The following is a 26265-nucleotide window of genomic DNA, read 5'->3' as shown; positions in this document are numbered from 1 at the left end:
TGTAGATTCTAGATGGTTTTGACCATAATGCTGATGGGAATAAGCAGTGAAACAGATCTTCTGCTATATTCCTGATGACATTGTAAATAGGCGCAGCCTTTTTTGGAAAGCATTTTGGCAGCATATTTCAAAAGCCATAAAATGCTCATATTTTTTGACCTAGTTAATGCCACTTCTGGGAATCCTCTGAAGAAACAGTCCAATATGGAAAAAGCCTTGAGCACTAAAGTTATCACCACAGCCATGTTTGTAATAAAGCAACTGAAAGCAACCCTAAATGTTCAACAGTAAGAGAATAATTAAACAAGTGATGGTATATTTACTTAGGCAGTCAATAAAATGAAGTGATATGCAACATAGACAAAACACAGCCATGAATCTTAAAAGCAGCATACAGAGCAATAGGTGCACTAAAATTATAGCTTTTACAAATATGAAAAAAGACAGGGACTGTAGAAATGCTGTGGGTAATATTTTTCTTTCTGGTATTTTTCAAATTTTCTGTCATATTTCTAATTGCAACATTAAAATCACATGATTACTTAATGTTTTTGTGTATTAGTCCCTAACTCACTAGATTATAATCTGCTTGGTGACTGTAGGCAGCATATTAGAAACGTGCAAAGAGCACCACTGGAGCCAGGGAAACTTCGGGAACCTTGCCAGGTGCCTCATTTACTGGTGACAGTTACTCTGTGTCTCAGCAGACTGAGTTGACCCACAAAGTGAGCAGTGCACTTTGGGAAGCACAAGTAGGATCTATGGAGTCAGGAGACCTTGCTGTGTGTCTTTGGCTGTCTCTTCTCAGACAAGCCCCTCAAACTGTGTAAAACTCAATTTCTTGATCCATAAAATTGGAGCTAGTGAGATCAAGGTCTGGCACTCTTTCAGTAGACACTCTGAAAATGTTTCTCCCATTCAGTTATGGCCCTTATAAAGTGTTCCTCACCTTTCTTTATCCTTGGACGATAGGAGCAAATGTAGAGTCTGTTGGCAAACTTCCTTTGCCTGAAATCTTTTGAGCAGAAGCTTTTACATGTCCATCTTCTGTCTTCTGTGGCAACTTGTTATCCATGATTTAAAGATGAAGGTGAAAAAGATTTTGTCATTCAGTGTGACTGGCTAAATTTTCAGTTTTGTTTTAATCATATTTTTTTCTGATTATAAAAGTATGGTAAATGCTCATTGTCAAACGTTTGGAAAATGCAGAAAGCTGAAAGGAGAAAATTACACCATAATCTTTAAACCCAGAAATAACCATTACATACATTTTATTTATTTTCTTTTTAGGTTTTTCTGAGTATCTGATTTTTTTCTTTATAAAGGAGAAATATAGGAAAGTCCTCTGTCATGTTTGGGGCAGGTTTAACAGGGTGCTTTGTGTTCATTTTGAGATAGTTCTTCTTTAACAAATACGTAATTCTTAGATGGGGTAAAGACCAAGCTAGCAATAGGGAACCAGATGGAGAAGGGTGGGGTAGGAATAGCTCTGCCTTGATTAGTAGGGAAATTTTTCCCGTAGTTCTGATACCTATCAAAGAATGAACTTAGGTAAAGAATAATTACCCAAATCATGCTTCCTGGACTTTTTAGTATTTTTTTTTTTGTTACTGTTTTCATTGTAAGTAACCGTGTACCCTTTCAGGCCACGAGTTGTGATTATGGATTGGGAAATATAATTATCTTTCACAAACTTGGAATAAAGAAGCTCGCAAGGGACTTGCCTGGCAGTCCAGTGGGTAGGGCTCTGCGCTTCCAGTGAGGGGCTATGGGTTTGATCCCTGCTCGGGGAACTAAGATCCCACAAGCCATGCATTGGGGCCATGCAGTGCGGCCATGCAGTGCGGCCAAAAAAGAAGGTTGCAAAATACTCAAAATTTCTTGGCTCCTGACCTTTTAGAACCTGCAGTTTTAAAAACTCATCAGTTCCTGTAATGTCTTCTGGAGAAAACTAGGAAATATATCCAGTGACAGAACCAACGAGCAGCGAAGACTTGGCGTGCTCTGCGGTGGCCGTGTGGGGGCAAGCACTGATGTCACGCTACCCTTGTGCTTAAATCCGAAAGAATGTGTCTGTCAGGAGATGGGAACCATTGACCCCTCCATCTTCTGGGCTTTGCTGTTCAAGGGAGGCTTCTACGGAATGAAGACGAGAGAAGTGGGAGCAAAGGTCTTTTCCCTCTTCTTTCATTCATTGTCTTCAGAACCGCAGTCGAATTCTGAAAGGTGACACAGGGTCCATCCCATGTAAATAATTTTCAGTGTGACGTATCTGTCATCCCCACTCCACTGAGGAGGACCTGAGGGATGTTTGAGGTCAGTGTGCTGGTTTGCCTCATCACTCCCCTCTGAATACGCCTTTGTGGCTCGTGCCCCTTTGACTTCTGAGGACTGCGGCCACAGGCAAGAGGCTCTTGATCGGTTGGGAATGGGTGTCCCTCACTCCTGCCCAGTGTCTGCACGTCAGGGAAGTCACTTGTCCTTTGGAGTTTTTTCTTCTGACAAGGCTGAGCCATCACCCCCTTACTGATGCTTTGTTAACCCTTCCCAAGCATCTCCTCTTGGAGGAAAGTCACCCGACTTATTTACAGAGGAGCAAACCTAACCTGTAGCACAGTTTGAGGTTCCAGCTTAGAATTTTATTGACTTTACACAGTACTTAGGTCTGACAGGATAGTGGGAATTTGCAAGTGTCATGTGAGAGTGGAACAGAAAACTACAGCCGGGAAACCTTCTGTTTAGAATAACCTTGGCCCCTCCAAAACTCTACTTGCCTGAGGTGTAAGTTGGTACCCCGCAAAGAACTGGGTATGATCTGAGATTTTTGAGGATGCTGAATGCTAGGGGAAGTGGTATCCAGTGCTGTAAAAGGGAGGAAGCCATATAGAAAGTTAGCTGAATTTACACGGTGCTGTAATGAGAGAAGATGATCAGCTTTATTTAATTCACTTTATTTTGTAGGCTTTTTCTGTAACTGATTATTGACAGAAGTGATTTGTTTGTTTGTTTGTTTTTCAGTATTGCCTGTCAGGGCACCCAACCTTACCATGCAATGTACTCAAATTCAAATCAACCACCATTATGCTGGACTGTGGACTGGACATGACTTCCACCCTCAATTTCCTTCCTTTGCCACTTGTTCAAAGGTATGTGCTGATGCATCTGAGACAAAATGAGCTTTGGTTTGCTGAAAAATGGTGCGCAATAGCATCAAGATGACCACTACCTTGTGTGTTGTCCTAAGTTTACTTTGTTCCCTTAAAGGTGTTCTTCATCAAAATAATTTCCTTTGGCTGGGTTGATGGAAAGTGTTGTATTGATTTATTGATTGACTTCTTTATTATAACTTCTTCTGAGCTTCTGTTAAATGTTCCTGCAACTACTCAGTGCAAGTGAGGTCATATATATTTCATCTTTCTTGCTAATTCATGTAGGAGCTGATAAATGGTCAACTGATGAGCCCCACGAATTGAATTTTAGAATCATTTAACTGCCTTTGCAGGGCCTTGATATCATAGAGCCTGACATTTCTTTTTGATAGGTATCTATGCATTATTTTCATACTAGTCAGCTGTAGATATCATAGAATCTTACATGAAGCCAAAGTCCATGTCTTAAAGTAGACAGATTACCCCAGGCCTACGGGCAGCACTGTTTACTCTTACTAAGACCTTGTCTAGGAGATTGGTTTTCCAGCTTGCTGTTATTTAGAAGCAGCACTTTTAAAAGGAGTGGGTAACTTTTAGAAGCCAATATACTCCCAGCAGCAAAGTGATACCGCATGAAGGAGGGGAGACAGAAAAGCTATCTAAAGCAGGTTTAAGAGCTTAAAAGCATAACGAGCTAGTTAAACCATCTAACGTATCTCATTCACTGCTGAAGACTTCACTGTGTGCAATGATTATTCATAATGATAACCCCGTGAACCATCTAGGAAAAGTATAATTAAAAATCAACAACTGGGGCTTCCCTGGTGGCTCAGTGGTTGAGAGTCCGCCTGCTGATGCAGGGGACACGGGTTCGTGCCCTGGTCAAGGAGGATCCCACATGCCGCAGAGCGGCTGGGCCCGTGAGCCATGGCCGCTGAGCCTGCGCGTCTGGAGCCTGTGCTCCGCAACAGGAGGGGCTACAACAGTGAGAGGCCCACATACCGCAAAGAAAAAAAAAAATCAACGATTGACTTTTTTCTGAGATAAGAGATACAGTAAGGTGATGGGGACAAGGTCAGAGTTAATTCCAGATTACATTTTATGCATAGCTGATAAAATTCAGTTATAATCACATCCAGCACTTAGAAATACTTTTACCATCCATAAATATTATCCAGAAGGGAAAAATAAAATGTATTTAGAGTTGATTTAGGGACTATAGGTGTCATATATATTTCTCAACAAAAATGACTGCATGTTTTTTATTAAAATAGCCTGATATCATTGTCTATTTCCTTCCAAAGCTTAAAATGTTCATTCACTTGGTGTTAAGAATCTGCAGTGTCCTAGACCAGGGGATACAGACATGAACAAGACAACTTTTCTTTCCTCATGGAATTTATAGTCTGTCAGGGGAGAAAGAATTACACAGTTGAAGATTTAATTATACTTGTGGTGCAAAAAGCAGCTATATACTTGTGATAATTACTAAAGAAAACAAAATACGGGGTATGCTGAGGGTTCCCAAAAGGGGGCCTACATGCTCTGCAGGGTCATGAATCATCTAGGTGTTCAAAACCTGAGTTGGGCAGACAGTCCTAGCTACATGTTTTCCCTTTCCTGTTCGTTCCTGTCTTTACCTAATTCTGTATTCTCAAGTGAATACAGAACCCACTTCTATTCTCTCTTCCCCTTGTCATTGTTTTTCTCTCAAAGGGAGGTTATACTAATGGGATGATTAGCAGCCCATGGCAGTTCCTTACAAAAAGTGTCTTCATTTGCTCAGGCCAGAAACCTCGGAGGTCCACTTGGCTAAAATTGTATCCCCCATCCCTCTCTGTCCCCTCATCCTGCTTTACTTGTCTTCAGAGCACTTCTCATTACATCATATATATATATATACTTGGTTTATATATTGTCTTTCTTCTCCACTAAAAGGTAAGTTTTATAAGGCAGAGATTTTGTTTGCTCTCCACTGTATCCCCAGTGCCTGAAAGAGTTCTTGGCATGCAGTAGCTGCTCCGTAAATATTTGTCATAGGAATGAATCCCTTGTCGTCTCTGGATTTCAACCCTTCTCTCCTTCTGCATCATTTCGCTATTGTAATCTTTCCTTTATCTTGAATCTTTCCATCTTGACTCAGTCCTTCCCATTTAATTATGCTGTCACTTCTAACTTAAGATGTAAAAAAAAAAAAAAAAAAAATCTTTTTAACCTTCTCTCAACCCCACTTTCCCCTTCAGCATTCCTAACTCCTTCCCAGTCTGCTTTGCCCACACCAACCACCAGAACATCTTTCGGTAAATCACAAATGACTTCCACATCATTAGCTATAATACGCATTTGTCATCCTCACCCTCCTTAGCCATTCAGCATCACTCTCCTCCACGATAATGCAATTCTGGTTTTCGTTACTTCTCTGAATCTTTCTCTTCTATCTACTTCGGAGATTCATTTTCCTCTAACTGGCCATCACACATGAGAATTCTTTAGTATTCAGTGCTTGGCCACAGAGGCTCCACCAAGAGAATTTAATAAATGCTCAGAGGGACTTCCCTGGTGGAGCAGTGGTTAAGAATCCGCCTGCCAAGGCAGGGACACGGGTTCAAGCCCTGGTCCGGGAAGATCCCACGTGCCGCAGAGCAACTAAGCCCGTGTGCCACAGCTACTTAGGCCCTCGTACCTAGAGCCTGTGCTCCGCAGCAAGAGAAGCCACCGCAATGAGAAGCATGCGCACCGCAATGAAGAGTAGCCCCCACTCGCCGCAAGTAGGGAAAGCCCACATGCAGCAGCAAAGACCCAACTCAGCCAAAAATAAATAAATTTTTTAAAATAAAATAAAAAATAAATGCTCAGGGCCTCGATAACCATCCAGACAATAACTTACAAATGTGTGTTTTTAGTTAAGTTCCACGTGTGAGTTCCACATTCATAAATCCAAAATGCCTACTCGGTTTCTCTCCTCGGATGTGCCTTTGAAAGCACTTCAGAACTCACCATACCCCAAACTGAGTTTATGATTAGACTTGGTCCCGAAGAGGAGAATACACCCTCCCAGACCTGGTTTCCCCCCATGCTGCCCTATCTTAGGGAATGGCACCCTGTTATAAAAGCCAGAGAGCTGGGAGTTCACTTAGATGCCCCCTTCCTCGCTTCCCACATTCAACCTTTCATTAAGCATTGTCATTTTTACCTTCTAGATAGCTCTAGAATCCAGTTACTTCTCTTAAGTGCTACTGTGGTAGTCATCATCCTCTTTTACAGGCATTACTGGTAAAGCCTCCTAACCAGTTTCTTCAATTCTGTTCTTGCCCCTGTCTGAATCCAGAGTCTTCTTTTTGTGTAACTTTTTATTTTGAAATTGCTTCAGATTTATGGAAAAGTTGCAAGAATAGTTACAATTCCCAGGTACTCTTACCAGTTACTAACATTTTGTCACGTTTGCTTTATCACTGCCTCTTTATATTACATACGCATGTAGTTTTTTCTGACCCATTTGAAAGACACCACGCTCCTTTGCCACCTACATACTTACATGCCTGTCTTATAAGAAGAAGGACATTCTCTTACATAACCACGGTACAATAAAGAAAATCAGTTAACTTGACGTTGATATTATACTAGTATCTGACCTGTGTACCTTATTTACATTTCCCAAGTTATACCAGTTCATATTTCACTGTAATGCCTTTTAGAGCAAAAAAGAAAAATAACTTACTGGTCTAGGATCCAATCCAGATCACACATTGCATTTGGTCATGTCTTTAATCTCCTTTAATCTAGAAAAGTTTCACAGTCGCTGTGCCTTTCATGACCTTGCCATTTTTAGGAGTGCAGGCCAATTATTTTATATAACATCTTTCAATATAGGTTTGTCTCACGTTTCCTCATAATTAGGTTGGGGTTACTATTTTCAGTAGGAATACCACACAAATGATGGTACGTGTTATCAGAAGGCACTTGATGTCAATTTTCTCCAAAATCACCTTTCAGAAATACAGATCTAATCTCGTCTTTCACCTGTTTAAGACCTTTCAGTGGTTTTTCCATTGTTTTTAAATTTATTTATTTATTATTTTTGGCTGCATTGGGTCTTCGTTGCTGTGCGCAGGCTTTCTCTAGTTGCGGCAAGCAGGGGCTACTCTTCGTTGCGGTGCCCGGGCTTCTCATTGCAGTGGCTTCTCTTGTTGCAGAGCACAGGGTCTAGGTGGGCGGGCTTCAGTAGTTGTGGCATGCGGGCTCAGTAGTTGTGGCACACAGGCTTAGTTGCTCTGCGGCATATGGGATCTTCCCAGACCAGGGCTCAAACCTGTGTTCCCTGCATTGGCAGGCAGATTCTTAACCACTGTGCCACCAGCGAAGTCCCCTCCATTGCTGTTAGGATAAATACCAAGTCTGTCTTGGTACATTAGGCTTTATGCCTCTCTTCTAGTATCTTGCTCTTTCTTTTCTTTCAGTTTCAAAGAAGTCTTATCTCCTGCCTGGGAGCAGTCACACAGATTGTTCCTTCAGCCAGGAAGGCTCTTCACCCCTCCCTGAACCCACCTTCCTTTAGCCTATTTAGCAGGAGCTCCTTTCTCAGATCATTTATGACTCCAGTTTCTATATGGGAAGGACAGAGAGAAGGCATTTTAGTTGGATGAGGGGGAGGGTGTATATAGGACCCTCCTTGAAATTTCATTTGGATAACCTTTTTTTTTTAAGCTATCCATGCCAAAGCCTGGTGAGAATGGTTGGAGGAAAGTCCTGCGCCTTGTAGCTGCCTTCTTTCTTTATTCCCTCCAAACCCTGCCCCTTGACACAGTTTCCCCTTGACTCTGCTACCATCCAGATGTCAGCTCGTTCTTCAGAGACTCCAGGAAGTCTTGATGCTGCCTAGCCCAGTCCCTTGTTAGGAGACTTCGTGGTGCCTCATCATTCGACACAGCTTGTTCTCTGTGTGACTACTCGATCGGTCTGTCTTCCCTAACCCCTCAGGAGGACAGGCGCGTTTTGCTCATGGTCGTATCACCAGTATCTGAGTGCTCAACACATAAATCAAGGTTCATTAATGAATGAGTGAAGATGAATACCTTGTCCTCCTTCAGTACTTCACCAAATGACGAGGTTGTTTCCTGTCCCTCTTTCTGGGAAATCGCCCTCTGTCTTCACCTTGTAACTCCTGTTCCCTCTCAAATTCTGTAATCATTAGGAACAAAGTAATAAATCTCTTCCTCTTTGGTAGCTTAAAGTTTACTAACTCTTCATGGTTTAGTCATTAACTTGTTGGACCCCAGTAACAAAATATTTTCATCTCTGTAGTCAGCATCCATTTGCCATCTGATGACACATTTGTGTGCCCCTTTATCTTTGGCACTGTTGTTATAACGTGGTCTTGCTCTCCTTTGAGCATTCAGTACCATCTACTAGCAATTTCTTAAATCCAGAATAACTACAGATATTTCATAGAAGGCGTTGACATTATAAAAAATGTTTAGCAAGAATTAAAACCACAATACCTGAAATTTTTACTTTCTAAAAAATTTTTTTGATAAGCAGTATACCATTTATTTTTTTGTTTTTTAATTTTGCTGCGCCAGGTCTTAGTTGTGGCACGCGGGATCTTTTTTTTTAATTGCAGCATGCAGGCTGTTAGTTGCAGCATGCGGGATCTAGTTCCCTGACCAGGGATCAAACCTGGGCCCCTACATTGGGAGTGCAGAGTCTTAACCACTGGACCACCAGGGAAGTCCCATAAGCAGTGTACCATTTCTAATCACTTGTTGAGGACAAAACTAATTGAATCCATCATCTGTAATTTGGAGGTTGACTTGTGTGTGTCCATTTGAGAACAGGCAGGATGCATGTCCTTTGATCCAGCTCTCTTTGTAAAGGGAAGTGGATATTTACAACTTCTTTTAGAGAGTTAGTGTGCATGAAATGAGAACAGTATCAGATTGTCTTGTCATTACACTTTTATTAGAATGCTTGGTTTTTTAATCTGATCTGATAGTAAATAATATTTTTTAAGCAGTAAGAAGTCTATAAGTGAAGGTATATATGTGACTATGAAATGAGATGGGAATTAAACAGCTAATGGTAATAGAGTATTTTTCTAGGAAAGCTCCCAGAGTTTTAAGAAAAGTTTTACAGGTATAATTTATGCCAACCAAACTTGATTCTCCTAGTAGTAATTTTCATTCTCAAGAATGAAATCCAAAAATTCTCACTTTTTGATTAATAAAGGCAAAATGTAAACAGAGAATCTAGGCAAAGGGTATGCGGGACATCATTGTACTTACATTCTTAGCAGCTTTTCTATGAGCTAGTAATTATGTCAAAATTAAAAGTTACCCCTTAAATTCTCACTTTTTTCTAAAATTAGATGCATGTATATTTTATTCAGGTTTTTAATCTTTCCTAGAAGACTGACAAATATTCACATATCTATGTTTCAATTTGACTTTCGTACCTACCACCTAATTACAAAGTCAGAATTTGATAAACTTATTTTAGAGAGAGGATTCAGTACTATACGTTAACTTGGTTTCTGATTATAGAGTCTTTTAGTCCCACGCCCATACTTTGCCTTTAATTTTTACTTCAGACTAATTTTGTGTTGAAGTGCTAAAATCCTTTTGCCATCCAACTTGTACTTCTGTGTGCTTTTTTTCATATATCACCTTGATCGTTAAGTTTTTCTTTTTACCAACATTTTTTTTTCTCCTGAGTTATTTGCATTTTCAACCTCCAGTATAATTCTTCCTGTCAACCAGTAGCACACAGTTAAACCCTGAGCTTACCAGAGTGAATGACTTCTGATTCAGACTTCTTTAATGTAATGTATATGTGAAATTAACCTCACCTTCTAGAAATTACTCACTTAGGTATGTATTTCATAACACTTAGGAAAACTAGCTTCATTTTCCAGAATTGGAAACTCAAGCCACAGGTACCAAGTTGACTAATTCATTTATAAGCAATGAATCCAGAAGGTGGACTCGAGCAGAATTCAGATTTTTATTTGTGGTGAATTCTGGCTGGTAGGCAGCTTAAGTGCTCTTGTCAGACACATGACCCCTCTGAGTCTGTTTTGTCATCCACAGTATAATGGTCCCATTCGGCCTTCCCCTCAGGCTTGTGGTCAAACACAAGCAAGGTGAAGTCGGGGCCAGTGATGGGAAAACTGTACAATGCTCTAGTGTCTCATCATTCTTTTTTCTCTTTATCATTCTGCATAGCATTCTTTTAATTTTCCCAATTGAGCGCAAAACTATTTGGCTTTTTAATGTTCCATTGCCACTAATTCTTAAGCTTGATACCACATGGTTATTTTTCATCTTTTTGATTAGTATTTTGGGTAGGCATTGCTGCCAGTAATTCCAAACTGTTTTTCACTTTATGGAGCCAGTACAGTCACCGTGAAATCACTGAGGATTATAATCTATTTAGGATAATTTAATCTTTTGTTTTGCAGTCCCAGGCTGTCTAATCTTCCTGGCTGGTCCCTAAAGGATGGAAATGCTTTCTTGGACAAGGTAATGATTAGCTGAAGCGTATCTACACCCACTGGAAAGCCATCTTGTCATACCGGAGCCACCCGATAATAATGTGACTGATGGGCTCATGTTTTCCCCTGTGTCTTCTCCCTGAAAAACCCCATGTAAAGTCTTCAGTGCTTGGTAATTATTGTTTTTAAGAGCCTTTTAAGGAGTCTCAGTGTTCAGGTACAGATCCAGTTTTCTCATGTGTAAAATCTAAGAACTTCTGCTGCAAATACATTTTATCACCACGAAAAGAAAACTATTATTTCTAGAATTGCAATGAGAGTTTCAGTGGTGATGCTTATTAGAGAATTCCATCTAGCGCATTTCTTCTTTTTTTTTTTTTTTTTTTAAAGATTTTCTTTTGATGTGGACCATCCCCAAAGTCGCTATTGAATTGGTTACAATACTGCCTTTTCTTGGTTTTTTGGCCCTGAGGCATGTGGGATCCCAGCTCCCTGACCAGGGACCGAACCCGCACCCTGCACCCCGCCCCCCCGCCCCCCATCGGAAGGCGAAGCCCCAACCACTGGACCACCAGGGAAGTCCCTAGCTCATTTCATTTTGAGGCTATACTGACTCTCCACCTGTAAGGAGTGAACTTTTTTTTTTTTTAATAACTTTAAACCCCCCCCCACCCCCGCAAACATTGTGAGTTTTAAACTGCTCTGTCAGGGGTCAAATCAGCTAGGGCTTTGTAAAAAGTCTGAGTCTTATTCTTTGGGTGATGAGAGGCCACAGAGGGTTGCAGCAGGCAGTGTCTTCCTCTGCTCAGACCGCTTTGGCTGCCATGTGGAGAACAGACTGAGGAGCTGAGTGTTTAACTGCCGGGCAGTGTGCTCTTGGAGGAGTGGGAGGGAAGCATGTTTTCAGGTAAATATGAACAAAGGGCCTTCCAGACTATGATCTGTAATCCTGGTAGCCTGGAGTGGACACTCCTGTAGGTTGTGAGGAAAGAACATAGTTCTAGGAATCTAGGATTTGGGGTCCTATTATGACTTTAATCACTAACTAGGCCTAAAGTAAATGACTCAAATTACTTTTTTTTTTCAAGGCTATTAATTTTTTAACATTAGATTATCTTCACAGTAATTCCTTCCTCAGATCAGTTTTTAGGCATTTAATGTACACATGAGAGACCAGAGATACAAAAAAATGTTAAAACTATAATCTAGTCAAATTTTCTCCTGAAAAAAATCAGAGGGTAAAGGAAGATTAAAAACTGTAAAGCTTATCCATGCCATTCTTAGGCCTCCAAATCATTCTTCCTCTCCCTAGTTTCAGAATTGAAAGAATGAATAAGTGTAAGGATCCTTAAAATGATTCATCTGAATTGAATAAGGCATTTCCTTCTTGTAATTGGTATTGTTAAATAAAGAGGTGCTCTTTTTACAGAATTAATTCCTGTACCTACACCCCAACCTCGAGTGCAAGCCAAATGCATGATTTGAAACCAGATTTCCCTCATAGCTAACTGTAAAAATTATGTGACAATCAAGAATCTGTGCACCTGATGAAATTTCAGCCCAACTCTCTGCTGGCTGTTAATCATTGTTCCCTGAGAAAGGCTCAGAAGCATCCCATTACCTGTGCATTGTGAGCAGAATGACTGGCATGTCTATGTGGGAGCATTTCATTAGGAGGGAGTGGTGAATAAAATAGAGTAACATTGTGAGTGCGTGGAATGGCAAATACGCTGCTCCAGGCCAGGAAGGATAAGAGCCTCAGAGGAGGCTCTGTCACGTGAGGTACACATGCCCTGGTACATGGCAATATGGGGAAGAAGATTGCATAGTCAATTTAAGGCCAGGCAGCGCTTTGAAATTTCCCATGATTTGTCTTTAATCATTTTTAACCTCATCCTAAGGGAGCTGGGAGTCTTCTTCCATTAAACATAATTGCTCATTTGTTTTTAGCTGGCAGGTACATTGTAATTAAGAATGGTTTTCAGGGCTCCCCTGGTGGCACAGTGGTTGGGAGTCTGCCTGCTGATCCAGGGGACATGGGTTCGTGCCCCGGTCCGGGAAAAGATCCCACATGCCGCCGAGCGGCTGGGCCCGTGAGCCGTGGCCGCTGAGCCTGCGCGTCCGGAGCCTGTGCTCCGCAACGGGAGAGGCCACAGCAGTGAGAGGCCCGCGTACCGCAGAGAAAAGGAAAAGGAAAGAAAGAAAAAAAAAAAGAATGGTTTTCAGTCTCTTTCTGACTCAGCGCTCTACTGGTTAAATGGTACTCATATAAGGAGAGGAACCAGAGTTTATAGTGGAAGGCAAGGGGAGGAAATATTCTATCAAGGTTCTGATAGGAGACTTGTAAAATTCAAAAGGAAAATAACATACAGTTAATACCTTATTTTCAAGTAAAGATTGACAGTAAGATCATTCAGACTCCAGTATATAAATATAGGTACATATATATGAATATATAGAAATTTATGTTTGGTGACTAATGAAAATACAATGGAACAAAGTTCTAACAGTATTTTTCTCTTTCTGGAAAGAAGAAACTGTCAACCAAAATCTATCTTTTAGTGGTTTCATTATAGAGTCATAGATAGCTTTAACTTCGGAGCAAAAACTCCTGCATAGGGTTCAGTATAAAGTGTCATCAAGGGAAGGCAGCAACTCTGGTGGCCTCCTGGGGGCATTGTAGCAGACTCTGTTGGTGGCCCACTCCTGTCTCTTCAGTGTCCTATGTCATAAATCCAGCTACCAATACCCGTATGGCTTTGCCTGACAGTTTTTTCCTAAAGCTGCCCCAAATGCACGAGTTGCTATATAAATATCCCAGGACCCTTGCCCCTGAGTGGAATAACTCCCAAGTATATGTTTGATACTGTTTCTTAGAGTTTCCCCATGGGAGTGACTCCCTGTTTCCCACAGCGGTATGTAGCTCTCTAACATATCCATTATCGGTCACCTGCCTTTCCCTTTATCACTTGCCCTTCCTCCTGCTGGGTTTTTTGTTGTTTGTTTGTTTGTTTTTAGCACCTCCCTTATAAGCTTTCACACACCCTTTCTCAGGATCTGTTTGTGAAAGAATCCAAAGTAAGACAGGCACATTAAATACTGTAGGTCACGGGCAGAGTGGGAGCTGCACTAAATTCTCTTTCTTTATAAGTACACTTTTTTCTTTTGAATGGTGGTGGTGGTGGTGGTTTAATCCCTACCCTGTACTCTTCATCTCCCTCCTTATTTGCCCCTCAAACCTTGGTAGAAAGAGAAAGGCGCTCTAAATCATTTGTCTATGCCCTGGACTCCTAACCTAATTGCAGAACAAAATCACTGGAGGTGCTTGTTATAAACACAGGTTCCATGGCCTCATCCTTAGTTTCTCATCCCTTAGATCTTAGGTAGGGCCCAGGAATCTACTTCCATCAGTGTTCCAGATCATTCTGATATTGCTAGTATGGTCCATCTAACAATTATTTGGAAAGCTTTGAGTCATGAGTTATGGAAGCAGCATGTGTCCACACATGGCTTCCTTGAAGAGGCATCAAGAAATGTGCATTCAAGTCCAGAGTCAGCCACCAGCCAGCATTTTTTTAATCCTAAATAAAACATTTAGCCTCCCTGAGCTTAAACAATGAACAGTTGGCTTCCCTCCAACTCCTGCAATCTGTGATACTTCATGGAAAGTTTGGTTTGGGGATGAAATTTCTTTGGCGCTGTATCTATTGGATATTACTTCCTAGAATTTTTTTCTTTTCATGTCTTTTAGGAGCTAAAGGAGTGCTCAGGTCATGTGTTTGTGGATTCTGTGCCCGAATTCTGCCTACCAGAGGTAAGATTAAAGTGAATCTTGTTGTAGAAACAAAGCATATCTTATCTCTCAAACTGAAATCAAGATATAATTTTCAGGGGCTTAGCTTCCTATTTTCAAATTGAAATGGATCTGTTATTCTAGGCACTTTGTTTTACAGCTAAAATATGATCGTTTAGGAGCTTTTTATATTGTCTGTAAATCACTGAAGTCACTCTCTTCTTCCTGTCCCTAGCTCTTTCTATAATCCACATTGACACTCACACTGGAGCATAGTTTTGAGCAAGGTAAAGAAATATCTCAGGGGCTTCCCTGGTGGTGCAGTGGTTGAGAGTCTGCCTGCCGATGCAGGGGACACGGGTTCGTGCCCTGGTCCGGGAAGATCCCACATGCCGCAGAGCGGCTAGGCCCGTGAGCCATGGCCGCTGAGCCTGCGCGTCCGGAGCCTGTGTTCCGCAACGGGAGAGGCCACAACAGTGAGAGGCCCGTGTACGGCGAAAAAAAAAAGAAATATCTCAAGCCTTTTAATTTTGTAATTACAGTCATCCCTCGGTATCTGCGGGGGATTGGTTCCAGGAGCCCCTGTGGATACCAAAATCCATGGATGCTCAAGCACTTTATATAAAATGATGGAGTGCAATGAATAGAGTCAGCCCTCTGCATCTGCAGGTTTCACAGCCACAGATACAGAAGGCCGACTGGATAATGCCTGTGTCTTAGGTTAGCCATACTTTTTCTAGTCTTGGGTAATTGGGAGTTGCTGTTATCCAGCCAGTACAGTAAACTGTAAAAATTCTTGCTGACTTGAAATGACATATGGAATATTGCTTGACATTCATGGATTCTGAACTGAGTCGTGGATATCTGTCTCTTACATATTATCATCACAGTGAGACTTGTTATAAGTGTTTGAGTCCAGTTTCATTGTTTTAAAGGAAACAAAGATCAGTTTGCATTAGTCTTAAAGGAAACTAATCTCAGCTGACAGGCCTAATCCCCAGAGTGGCCTAGATGGAGTTCTCAGCTCACAGATGAAGTATAGGGAAGCCAGTAGCCAGTCCAGGGTTCCTGAGGAAATCAATAAGAAGCTACCATTCTATTCTTTCCGTGTGCCCAGGGGATGTCAGTGCCTGTCGAAAATACTTTCACATTTCAGTGCCAGAGAAAAAAGAAATTGGGAGTGCTGTGTCCCTTATTTTTGTCCTTTCTTCCTCTCTCTCTTTCCATTTCTACAACTTCCTTTGACACCCTTTAGATAAACTTTTTTTTTCTCTCTCTTTGAAGTAGATGATGTGCCCTTTTAGGACACCAGAGTGAAAGAGAGGAAGAAAAACAAAGAAGGACATGGTAATTGAAATTGGCAAATAAGGGAGAAAGTTTAAGGTAAACTAGTAGGAACGAGTGTGAAGGTAGACAGTTATTGAGAATCCTGAGCTCTCCCTAACTGCTAATAAAATCTTTTTCGTGATCTTCATTTGTCATTTAGGAGTTGGTGGGGCAGTTCCCCATCTGTTCAAAGATTCCTAATCGCAGGTGCTACATTTATTGTCAGTTTACTGCCTCTGGCACTGACTGCTGCAGCCTTCAGCTTGTGGCCCGCAGTGGAGGATTCCTGGCTTGGAGTTCTGGTGACTTTCTGACTTGCTCCATCAACTACTAAACTTTGAAATTAAACAGTCACCGTTTCACAGTTCACCTTTGCCAAGCTAAAGCAGCACTGTTATATTTAGGGTTCTAAAGCCATAGAGGTTTTTTCAACTAGTGTCATAATTTGTGGTTTATGACAAGTTATTAGTAGTCACTATTTTAAGGGAAACCAGGGCATTGTATGATCAGGAGAAACTACGAGAGTTGTTGAATTAGGAGAAAGGGACTTACTACACTGTCCAATCTTGGCTGACTTGTGGCTGAGCCAGGCAGAACTGAAGTCCCAGTCCTCATGGAATTTATAATCTAGTGCAGCTACCTTAAATATCTTTGTATTCCCCCAAAGTCTACACGGTAGACTGTGCATAAAGTCTAGGACAGTATAGTAAGCAACCAATAAATTATGATTGTTTTGACCCAATTCATGGTCTGTAGAACCCAAGTGTCTGTATATAAAAGTTTAAAATTAAAAGTCTTTGTTTTTTCATTGAGTGAAAGTATGCAAGTAAACATATAGATGTGAATATATAAACATAGTTTGGGTGTTAAATTTATTTCTCAGAGGAAAAATTTTTATGTAGGCACTCTTGATATATATACAAGCAGAAAAAAATATATATGTATATTTTCCCCCCAGCTGTCCTCACCAAGTTTTTTATCATTCTAGACTCTGTGGGTTGATTCTTTTTTCTTTTTTTTTTTTTTTTTAATTAATTTATTTATTTTCGCTGTGTTGGGTCTTCGTTTCTGTGCGAGGGCTTTCTCTAGTTGTGGCAAGCAGGGGCCACTCTTCATCACGGTGCGCAGGCCTCTCACTATGGCGGCCTCTCTTGTTGCGGAGCACAGGCTCCAGATGCGCAGGCTCAGTACTTGTGGCTCACGGGCCTAGTTGGTCCGCGGCATGTGGGATCCTCCCAGACAGGGCTCGAACCCATGTCCCCTGCATTAGCAGGCAGATTCTCAACGACTGCGCCACCAGGGAAGCCCCTGTGGGTTGATTCTTAAATAGTAAAGAGAAATTTCAAATATTCCTACCCAGTTTCTGTATAGGTAGAAGGAAGGTAGGGATACTTTTGGGTTTTACTGTTGCTTCAGTTCTTCTTCCCTTGTTTTCTTCTGGACGTATCACTCTGCTACTATGTCTTAATCTTCTCATTTCTTTAAAAATGGTTCTAGAGAGTTGGTGGGGAATAGGACCAGCAGGATGTCCCATGACCCTTTGTTATGTGAGGCTATTGTCTTGGAAGTGCAGTACACAACATGGAGTTAAGTTATGTCCTTAGACATTTTATTCACACAGATTGCCATTGCCCTGGCGGTGAGTAGCTTCTGACCTCTAATCTCCATGCTGTCCTCAGGAGCTGATTATGCCTTGGTGGCTTTATTAAATCAACTTACTTTACACATAAAGTCACCAACCAGAAGATACCCCCAGCCAAAATGGCACACTGTCTCTGTTATTTGCAAAGAGGGCACAGACATCTTTGTTACTTCTACTCCGTGGGGGACACAGTAGCTCTGTGACCCATTCTGCTAACTAAAACTCTTTCTTGAGTTACCCCATGCTGTCCGTACTGTACCATACAGTTTCCACGGGGTAAGTTCCGTGAGGGAGAGCTCAGAGACTAAGGTGATGTCTCTGAACCGCTGCATCTCACTTTTCTCCACAGAGGGTGCTGCTTATAACGATGCAATCCTCCAACCACAGTGTGCCAAGGCCTGTGATGTCCTGGCTACCGCAGCGGGGAGGGGACAGAGATGAGTCACACAGGATTCTTGAGCTCAGAGACATTCAGTTTTGGGGGGACAAAGTGATAACTTGGAGCTGCCTGCCTTTGTACAGAATAATAACTGCTACAAGAGGGATATTCATAAAGTGCCTTGACAGTTCAGAGAAAGAAGTGGTTTCTTTCGTCTGGGCAAATAAGGAAGGCTTAGTGCAAGAAGCGAATTGAGCCTTAAAAGGCAGGTAGGACTTAAATTTATGGAAAAAAACTTCCCTTCTACTAAAAGAGTTTTCATAAAAATTTACCAAACATGGGTAGCATTTTTGTCTCACCTGCCAACCTGTCTTTTCCCTTTTCACATGACCTTAATAATGGGGTGAAGGGTAGAGCGGGGGTTGTGATTAGGGTAGAACACAAGAGTATAACCTCCTCTTATGACCCTGCCGCTACATTTGCGGGGGGCTCTAGACCCAACACTGGTGGTCAGAAGTTACTCCAAAAACAGTTGCCTCCCGCATTTGACTTCTGAAGAGCTGGTTTCTGTGTGCCTCTCCCTCACGGCTCATACTGTGCTGTCTGCTTCATGTTACCTGGTTCCACCTGCCAGGCGGCAGCTGCTGAAGCGTCCTGTTGTCGTTCATCCTCACGTGTCTGACTCACAGAACTCTGTTTTAGTAAAATCAGAGCACCTGTGGCGGACGGGCTGCACCCTCATCAGTAGCCATCCTGTCCGGCGGCGTAACGTCAACATTAGGAAATATCCTAAAATGAGAGAATAGAAGTGTTGCAGGAAAGGCATCGTTATTCTGTAGTACCAAAGCCACGCCTCCGCATTCTGGCAGCAGCATTTTTCAGTCCCATCACGTTGATCTATGTGCCCCGCACAGATATCTATCATCCCCTCCCCTTTCTTTTCAGACGGAGCTAATAGATCTGTCTACGGTAGATGTGATCCTCATCTCTAACTATCACTGCATGATGGCTCTGCCCTACATCACTGAGCACACGGGGTTCACAGGCACGGTCTATGCCACAGAGCCCACCGTTCAGATCGGCAGGTGAGAGCGTTTCTTCTTGTGCCGTTAGAGTGGCTGGCGAGCCCCTCCCATCGGTGGTGACTGTTAATAGAGTGTTGTGCGACGAGGGATTGTTGTTTCCCTCTGAGCAGCCGACCCGGAGATCAGGCACGAAGAGACAGCCCTCCAGCTAAAACAAATGTTCTCTGGAGTTGCCTGGAGACGGATGCTGCGAGTAATGGTCGTTAGTCTTTTTTAGAAAAACGGGAACAGGGAGTTTGCAGAGACAGCTCCTCTGTGCAGATGATACTAATTAGGGGAAGTATCGTTCAGTAGGATGCCACCAGGATGCAGTGCAGAGAGCTTTGGGAGAGAAAGGAGCACAGCATATTTAAGAAAAGAGGAAGAAATTTGACTACTTTGCTTTCAAAATTTCCCCCCTTTTATGGTTTAGTGCAGACTATAGATGGGGCCGGCCTGTAGAAAACAGGGTAATTAGATGGTTACGTTGTCTGTACTCTTGACATAGTGAAACTCGGGACTATATGGAATAAAAACCTCAGAGCCTTTCTCTGACTCTGAGAATGCCGTGCTGTCCCTTCCCCTGCCCCTCCCAAGCCTCCATGGGACAGATGGTTGTTTCAAGTGACCATAGCATCATTTAGTGAGAAGACAATTACCCCAGAAGAAAAGAATTGTGTTGAAGCAAACAAAGAAATATGGTATAAGGTAATACTATCAAGACCCGAAATATGGGCTGGATCCCGGACCTTAGAATGCTGGCACTGGTACTGCTCCTTCAAGATGAAAGACAGTTTTTAAAAAAAAAAAAAAAAACAGATGAAAGACGATGAGAGTATTAGGAATAAGTAAATAAGTGGAAATGAAGTTTTTCGGCCTTCAGATGCTAATAACTTTATGGCTGGCCATGTCTGCGTGTTTATTGGGAGAGGATTTAAGTCAATGTGGAACATCTACACTGGATTATGTAGGGGATTCAAGAGGTTGAAAGCCTGTTTCTAGCTTTTTGGTTGTCCCCTAGCCATCCAGGGTCCCATCAGTGCTCCGTTCCCGTGTATTCCTCAGAGCATGGGATCATGGATCCAGCTGAGTGGGGCATCTCTTAGATTCCCTCAGTTGTGATTCTGTGGTGATCCAGCTTGTGATCTGCAGAGCCTGTCCTTTGACAGGTCCTTGAGTTAAAGTTTTAGGATTAGGCCTTAGAGTATTCTTCCACGTGGAATTTTGTTAATTCCTAAAATGTATATGAAGAAAACGTATTTTACCAGTTTAAAAAGTCCATTTAATATTGTCATTAAAAAAAAAATCCTACCCCCACGTCTACTGCCACCAAAATCAGGTACTTCATGCTCATTTACCTATTTCTCCTTTTGTATTTTTAATTACCTAAATAAATAAAGGCAGAGGTTTTAAGAGTGTGAGTTAAACCGTAGGCTTATATATTTCAGTGTTTAGAGACAAGAAGCACACCAGGCTTATTTTAAAGGTGAATTAAATCATTTACATTCAGAATTTTTAACATGAAAATTCAACGCACAGGCTAGGTTTTTGTTCAGCTTTATGTAAAGCGGTGCCCACATTTATGTGCAGCAGAGAGAGGAAAGACGACCGGGGAGGGCAGGCAGGCAAGCCCGCTTGTCTTGGCTACAGTGTTAAGAGTGCCATGTTTTTCTGATTCCTTTTGAGTGTTCATCACTTTCTTTGTTTAAACTCAGGCTTCTCATGGAAGAGTTGGTGAACTTCATTGAACGCGTGCCCAAGGCTCAGTCTGCCTCCTTGTGGAAGAACAAGGATATTCAGCGGTAAGCAGCGGGCCGTCTACCCGCCATGGCAGTAGAGCTGGGGGCTTTGCAGAACAGGCTCACATGTTTTCGTATTTTCTGCTTAAACGTTTATACTGTTAGAATTAAGGTTCCCCTTTCCCTGTGTTATGGAAGGGTTGTGTTTGATTCAACCATCATATTTGAGAGGCAACCATACCATATGCAAGGTGTAGTATGCTTGGTCTGGGAGTTTTTAAAAATAAGTAAAACAGTTGGCTGTCTCTATGAGGTGCTGAGGGGTTAATGGGAAATCGGACAATTAAACAGCTAAATTACAGTCTTGGGTGGCATGTATTATAAGAGATGCTTGGTCACAATGCTGTAGGCACTCAGAAAATGAAGAACTTTCTCTGCTTAGGGAACTGAGGAGGACATTCCTTAGGAGATGACAATTAAAGTGGGTCTCAGAGGAAGGAAAGGACTTTTCCTGATAGAAAGAGTCGTAAAGTGGGGTCCAGGCACAGCACCGTAGGATATAGTATATTAGGGAACAGTGAGAATTTCAGAGTGGGTTAGAATTAGCTGAGTAAAGAGGTGAAAGGCGAAACCAGACAGGGACCTTGGAGCAAGGTAATGAAGCGTCTGCTGTGTCAAGATGGAACTTTTTATTATTGAGAGCGGGAAGCCCATCAGGGGAGGTTGACAAGGTGGTGAATGACGTGATTGCATATTTTTTTAGGGGAAGGAACCCTGGAAGCATAAGAGAGGATGGATGGGGATGCAGAGATGGGGGCGGGAAGCCCAGCGGCAGAGCTGATTCAGAAACCCAGGCGAGAGAACAGAGGCCTGGGCTAAGGCTGTAGATGACGAGGTGAAGTAAGTAGAAATGCAGTAGAGGAGGCAGGAGGCAGCTTGATTCTACTTCCACTCTCATATTTGGTGGGCAGCAGAGGACACGAGTCAGCCCTAACATACTGCAGTTGGTCCAGCCCTGCCAACTGCTGTCCTCACCTCCCGGCACCGCAGCGCCAGCCATCCAGGCCTGGCGTCCAGAGTCTGGAGTAAAAGCCCGTCTGTGACTTCTTAGGTAACGTGTGTTCCTTACACTCCTACCCAAGTCCACTCTTCTCCAGCTACCTCGCCACTGGGTTCTCTTTCCCTCTAGGTCCGTGATTTGTTTGCCATCTACTTACCTAAACTTTAGAATGTCTTGGCTTTGGTGACATTCTTTCTACAAGGATATGAATATGTAGCTAGGAGAATACGCTGTGGTTTTTATACCGTAACCGTCTCAGAGTTTGAGCATGTGAGTCTCCTCCTTTATGCATTCCTTTTTGTGTTATTTATTTTATTTAACTTACGTAGCACTTGTTATGTGCCAGACACTCTTCTCAGTGCTTTATTTAATTCACTTAGTTCTTTAACATTATCATTTTACAGAAGAGAAAACAGGCACAGAGAGGTTAAGTAAGTTATTCAAGGTCAGCCAACTAGTGGGCAGTAGGATTTGGATTCAAACCCAGGCAGCTGGGCTAGTCTGGTTCCAGAGTCCATGCCCTTAACCCCTGTGCTGGGCTGCTTCTCAGCCACATACAGGCTTCTCACGGGCATGTGAGCCCCCTCTCATGTGAGGGGAGAAGTAACATAGCTGTGCACGTTTTCTCCTGTGTTTTATGGATCTTCTTGTTTTCTCTGTTTCCTTGACTGGGGATATGGTGTCTGTCTGGCTTCTCATTAGGAAACGCCTTCTGGACATGCACTTGTCTGAGGCTTCTCTGTACACACGGATGGCTTCCTTGATCTTTCCGCCCACCCGCCCGGCACAGGTCCCCTCCCGTCCTCGTTGTGCGTGCTTATTCTCAGCTCCCTTCCTCCTGCCCATTGCCTGCCTCCTGCCCCCTTTCTCCCTGTCCCGTGTGCCCACTGGCCCACATTCAACTCACTTCTCTCCATCTCCCTCCTTAGAAACCTGAGGACTTTGTTTTCTTTCCCTGTGGAACACGTACACCTTGGCTTCCCTCACTTCCTCCTTTTAAATCTATACCCTTAAATATTCTGCCACAAATAATTTTGGCACACCAGAAATGATGTTCAAAGGTCACTGTTTCCTGAATCCCACACCCTGGGCTAAGTCTTAAGGAAGTCCAAGTCCTTATTTTGCCTTTTTTTTTCTGTGACCTTGGGCAGAGTCCTTGGCAGTTTTCTTGGCTTCCCATTCTTTGTAAAATACAAGATAACTGGCTCACCAAAAAAAGGGCCATCGTGTATTAGGGAAAAAGGTGAATTGAACTTGAAGAAGCAGAGGCCTAGGGAGGGGGCCAGAAAGTTTATTTCTTAAGGTGCTTAGGAAACCGCCCTTTGTAACAAAGGTGCCAGTTGAAATGAAACCTTGAATTTGCTGTCTCGCCACCAGGTGGGCAAAAATCAGAAGCCGTTGAGAGCTAACTTGGTAGAGGAGCAAGGAGTCGGGCCAGTCGGAGGCTGTATTTCATTACTTCATGCATCCTGACCATAGTTCTGATCCTGGTTGAGCATTTTGTTTTGGCTTTTGAGTGTGAGATGAGCCATAGTTACTGACAGACACAGAGAAGAGTTTAATTATTGGAAAGATTGTGCTGAGGTGTTAGACAAACCAAGAAAGCTGCGTCCTGTTTTTCTCTTGGGGAAACTCAGCATAAATATTAGAAGTGGTAGAAAAATTTGACGAGCTATTTTTTAATTGACATCAGATAAGAGAATTCTTTTGAAATATTCACCTAGAATTTAATCTTGGGCCAGAATACTAAAAGTGCTGCATTTGAACATCTATGCTGAAGGATTTACACCACTTTAAAAGTTCCCTCCGGGCTTCCCTGGTGGCGCAGTGGTTGAGAGTCCGCCTGCCGATGCAGGGGACACGGGTTCGCGCCCCAGTCCGGGAAGATCCCACATGCCGAGGAGCGGCTGGGCCCGTGAGCCATGGCCGCTGAGCCTGCGCTTCTGGAGCCTGTGCTCCGCAACAGGAGAGGCCACAACAGTGAGAGGCCCGCGTAACGCAAAAAAAAAAAAAAAAAGTTCCCTCTGTCATGAGTTAGTTGATATCAAGTGTCCCAAGATACTGTGACATACTGTACTGAGAAGCACTGGGGTTTTTTGTTTTTGTTTGTTTGTTTGTTTTTGCTGTCTAGTACAGTGACTAAGTGATGTGGGCTTTGTCTCCTATTTATTTATTTATTTGTTCGTTTGTTAAGTCCTGCACTCTCCTTGTCCAGTTCCTATAAAATAGGGGTCACAAACTCAGATGCCTCCAGGGATGAGGAAGGGGTTTATAGGTAAGTACAGGAGTGAGGTGGGCTGCCAGGAATTGTGAACCAGTGACCACACCTCTGTAAAGGGGCAGCTGACACACAGCTTCAGCAGACTTTTGGCCGTATGGGAAAGTGAGCACATCACTGCCAGATCTTCCCTTTTACTTTTCTTTTTTTAAAGAAGCTCAAGATCTGGATGTGTTAAATGTGATGTTTTTTTTTTTCATCTTTAAAAAATGTTGGCTCTCACATTAAAGTAAAATTCTGTATGATCCAAGCAAAACACCTCCATGAGTCGGAGTTGAGCCCCCAGGTTTTGACTTTTAAACCTTTACAGGCAGTCTCTTAGTTAAATGTCAAGAATTAATGCATCTTAGTAGCTTAAGTTACTAATAAGACCAACTGAAAAAACAATGAATTAAAATCTTTCAGATTCATTGGTTTCTGACAAATTCCTTTAAATCACAGGAAGTTAGTTTGAATTAGCATTTCATTTAGTATTAGTATGTTTACCAAAAAAAAAAAAAACATTACTCTTGCTTTTTGGCAGCTGTCTGACTCCCTGCCTCAGTCGACACTGCTCTCTGAGATTTATTTAGAAGTTAGCCATCCTTCTTCCTCATTTTGACATTGTAGCTTATACTTCTTGAAAAAGAGATTTTTGAAGGGTAGGAAAAGGAGAATCCCTTACAGTATAATTTTTGAGCCTCTGACATTCCCATACACACTTCAAAATTTAAGTTTTTAATGGGAAAATTTAAAGCACAATATTCCACTGAAGATACTTACCCAGTCTCTAGTATTTTTAATATAAGGGTAGCATTTTTTGTATAAGACTAGAAATTTACAATTATAATTAAGAATAAATCATTACAGGGTATTGTCATAATCCTCTGACAAGCATTAAGGAGTTATGCATTAATACATTCCTGGCTGAAATGTTATGGCAGTTTTCAGTACTCAGAGCTTAAAATGTGGGTTTATATCTTTTAGAAGACATAAAATTTTTTTAAAAAGCATATTGTACTTGAAGTTCCTCTGCTCTGACACTCTTTGGGTATTTATAGAGGAATTTATCAGGTCTAAGTATGTAGTAGGAAGAAAATTAAAGCTGTGGGCTTGGAGGTCAAATAGACTGGTGTTTGAGTTCCTTCCAGATCTGCTTCTTAGCTGCAGAAGTTTATTTCTTCTAGTCTCTGTTTCCTCATTTATAAAATAGGAATAATATTAGCAACTTCACAAGGTTGTTGTGAGGACTAAATGAGTAATACAAGTAAAGTCCTTAAAACAGTACCAGGCACACAGTAGGTGCTCAGTAAACACCAACAGCCTTTCTCCCTTTATGGTACACTTGGCTCACATAACCCCCTTTCAGTAACCAGCACACGTCTGCCTTCCACAGCCTTATTTATCTTTCAGTGCTACCTTTCCTGATGAGAGCAAAGTAGTATAGTAGAAGGAAGATTGTTTTCCTAATCCCACTGTGGCCTCTAGTTAGCAGTGTCATTCAGATTCTGGGACTCAGTCTTCTTTTCTGTAAAATAGGAGAATTGAATTAAACTATCTCTAAGTTCGCTTATGTTATAGTTTTTAAAGATGCCCTTAAGCAGGTGCTCAGAGAGTGGCAGTACTTTGATGGAGTCGTCACAACTTTGCAGTTCTTCAGCTTTGCAGTTCCAGAAACTTAATCATTTCATTTCACTGAGAGTTGATTAGCCTCTGAAGACTGGTCTGGGCTAACTAAACTCCCAGGATACTGACTGAGAAACAAAAATCCCATTTAATTACTTTATCTTAAGATATCTGCCTAGCTCCAAAACTAGGGTGGTTCATCTGTCTAGGACTCTGTTCTGGGCAGCAAGTCCATTTAAAGAGATCGAGTTATAGGTAAGAGGTTTTTGATGAGCATAAAATTAAAGCAGAGATGGTTTAGGCCCTCTCAATAATTGTTTCTATCATGCTTCAGTAGCCTAAGCAATTGCCTTTGTACTTTTGAGGGAGAAATTGATCTAAAACAAAAAAACAGGGATTATAATCTGGTTTCAGTTTAGTATTGAGACGTGCTTGATCTTCAGGCTTTACTTTGGTAAATTCCATAAAGATCACTCTGCTAACCCATCTCCACCCCACCCCACTCACATGTATAGTAAGCACACTTCACTGTAATGAGAGGAAAGAAACTTTTCTGCTTCTTGTATTCTTTGTATTCTACTCTTACATTTATTTTGTTCAGTCATTCATTCATCAAACACTTAGAAAAAGCCCAACCAGTGTTTTATTTATAAGCTTTTAAGTGGTCCCTGTGGACCTCAAAGTCCTGCTCTTTTAAGAAAACACATGATGTTGTGCTGGTAGGATGGAAGAAGAGACTGG

At 42.0% G+C, this 26265-nt stretch overlaps 1 protein-coding gene across 2 annotated transcripts in view; it reads left to right on the top strand.

Moving 5' to 3' along the window:
* INTS9 (integrator complex subunit 9) overlaps window positions 1-26265 on the top strand; it is a 112199-nt gene that overhangs the window by 29078 nt on the left and 56856 nt on the right. For both annotated transcript variants that reach the window (XM_060102623.1, XM_060102622.1), the window contains exons 2-6: window positions 3019-3146; window positions 10606-10666; window positions 14390-14452; window positions 18724-18863; window positions 20558-20644. In XM_060102623.1, coding sequence (XP_059958606.1) covers window positions 3019-3146; window positions 10606-10666; window positions 14390-14452; window positions 18724-18863; window positions 20558-20644 — 479 coding nt within the window. The remainder of the gene's footprint in view (window positions 1-3018; window positions 3147-10605; window positions 10667-14389; window positions 14453-18723; window positions 18864-20557; window positions 20645-26265) is intronic.

The sequence above is a fragment of the Mesoplodon densirostris genome, chromosome 6, assembly GCF_025265405.1.
Source record: "Mesoplodon densirostris isolate mMesDen1 chromosome 6, mMesDen1 primary haplotype, whole genome shotgun sequence".
NCBI classification, from domain to species: Eukaryota; Metazoa; Chordata; class Mammalia; order Artiodactyla; family Ziphiidae; genus Mesoplodon; species Mesoplodon densirostris.
Note: the sequence above shows the minus strand (reverse complement) of the source record. Positions and strands in the feature narration are given on the sequence as shown.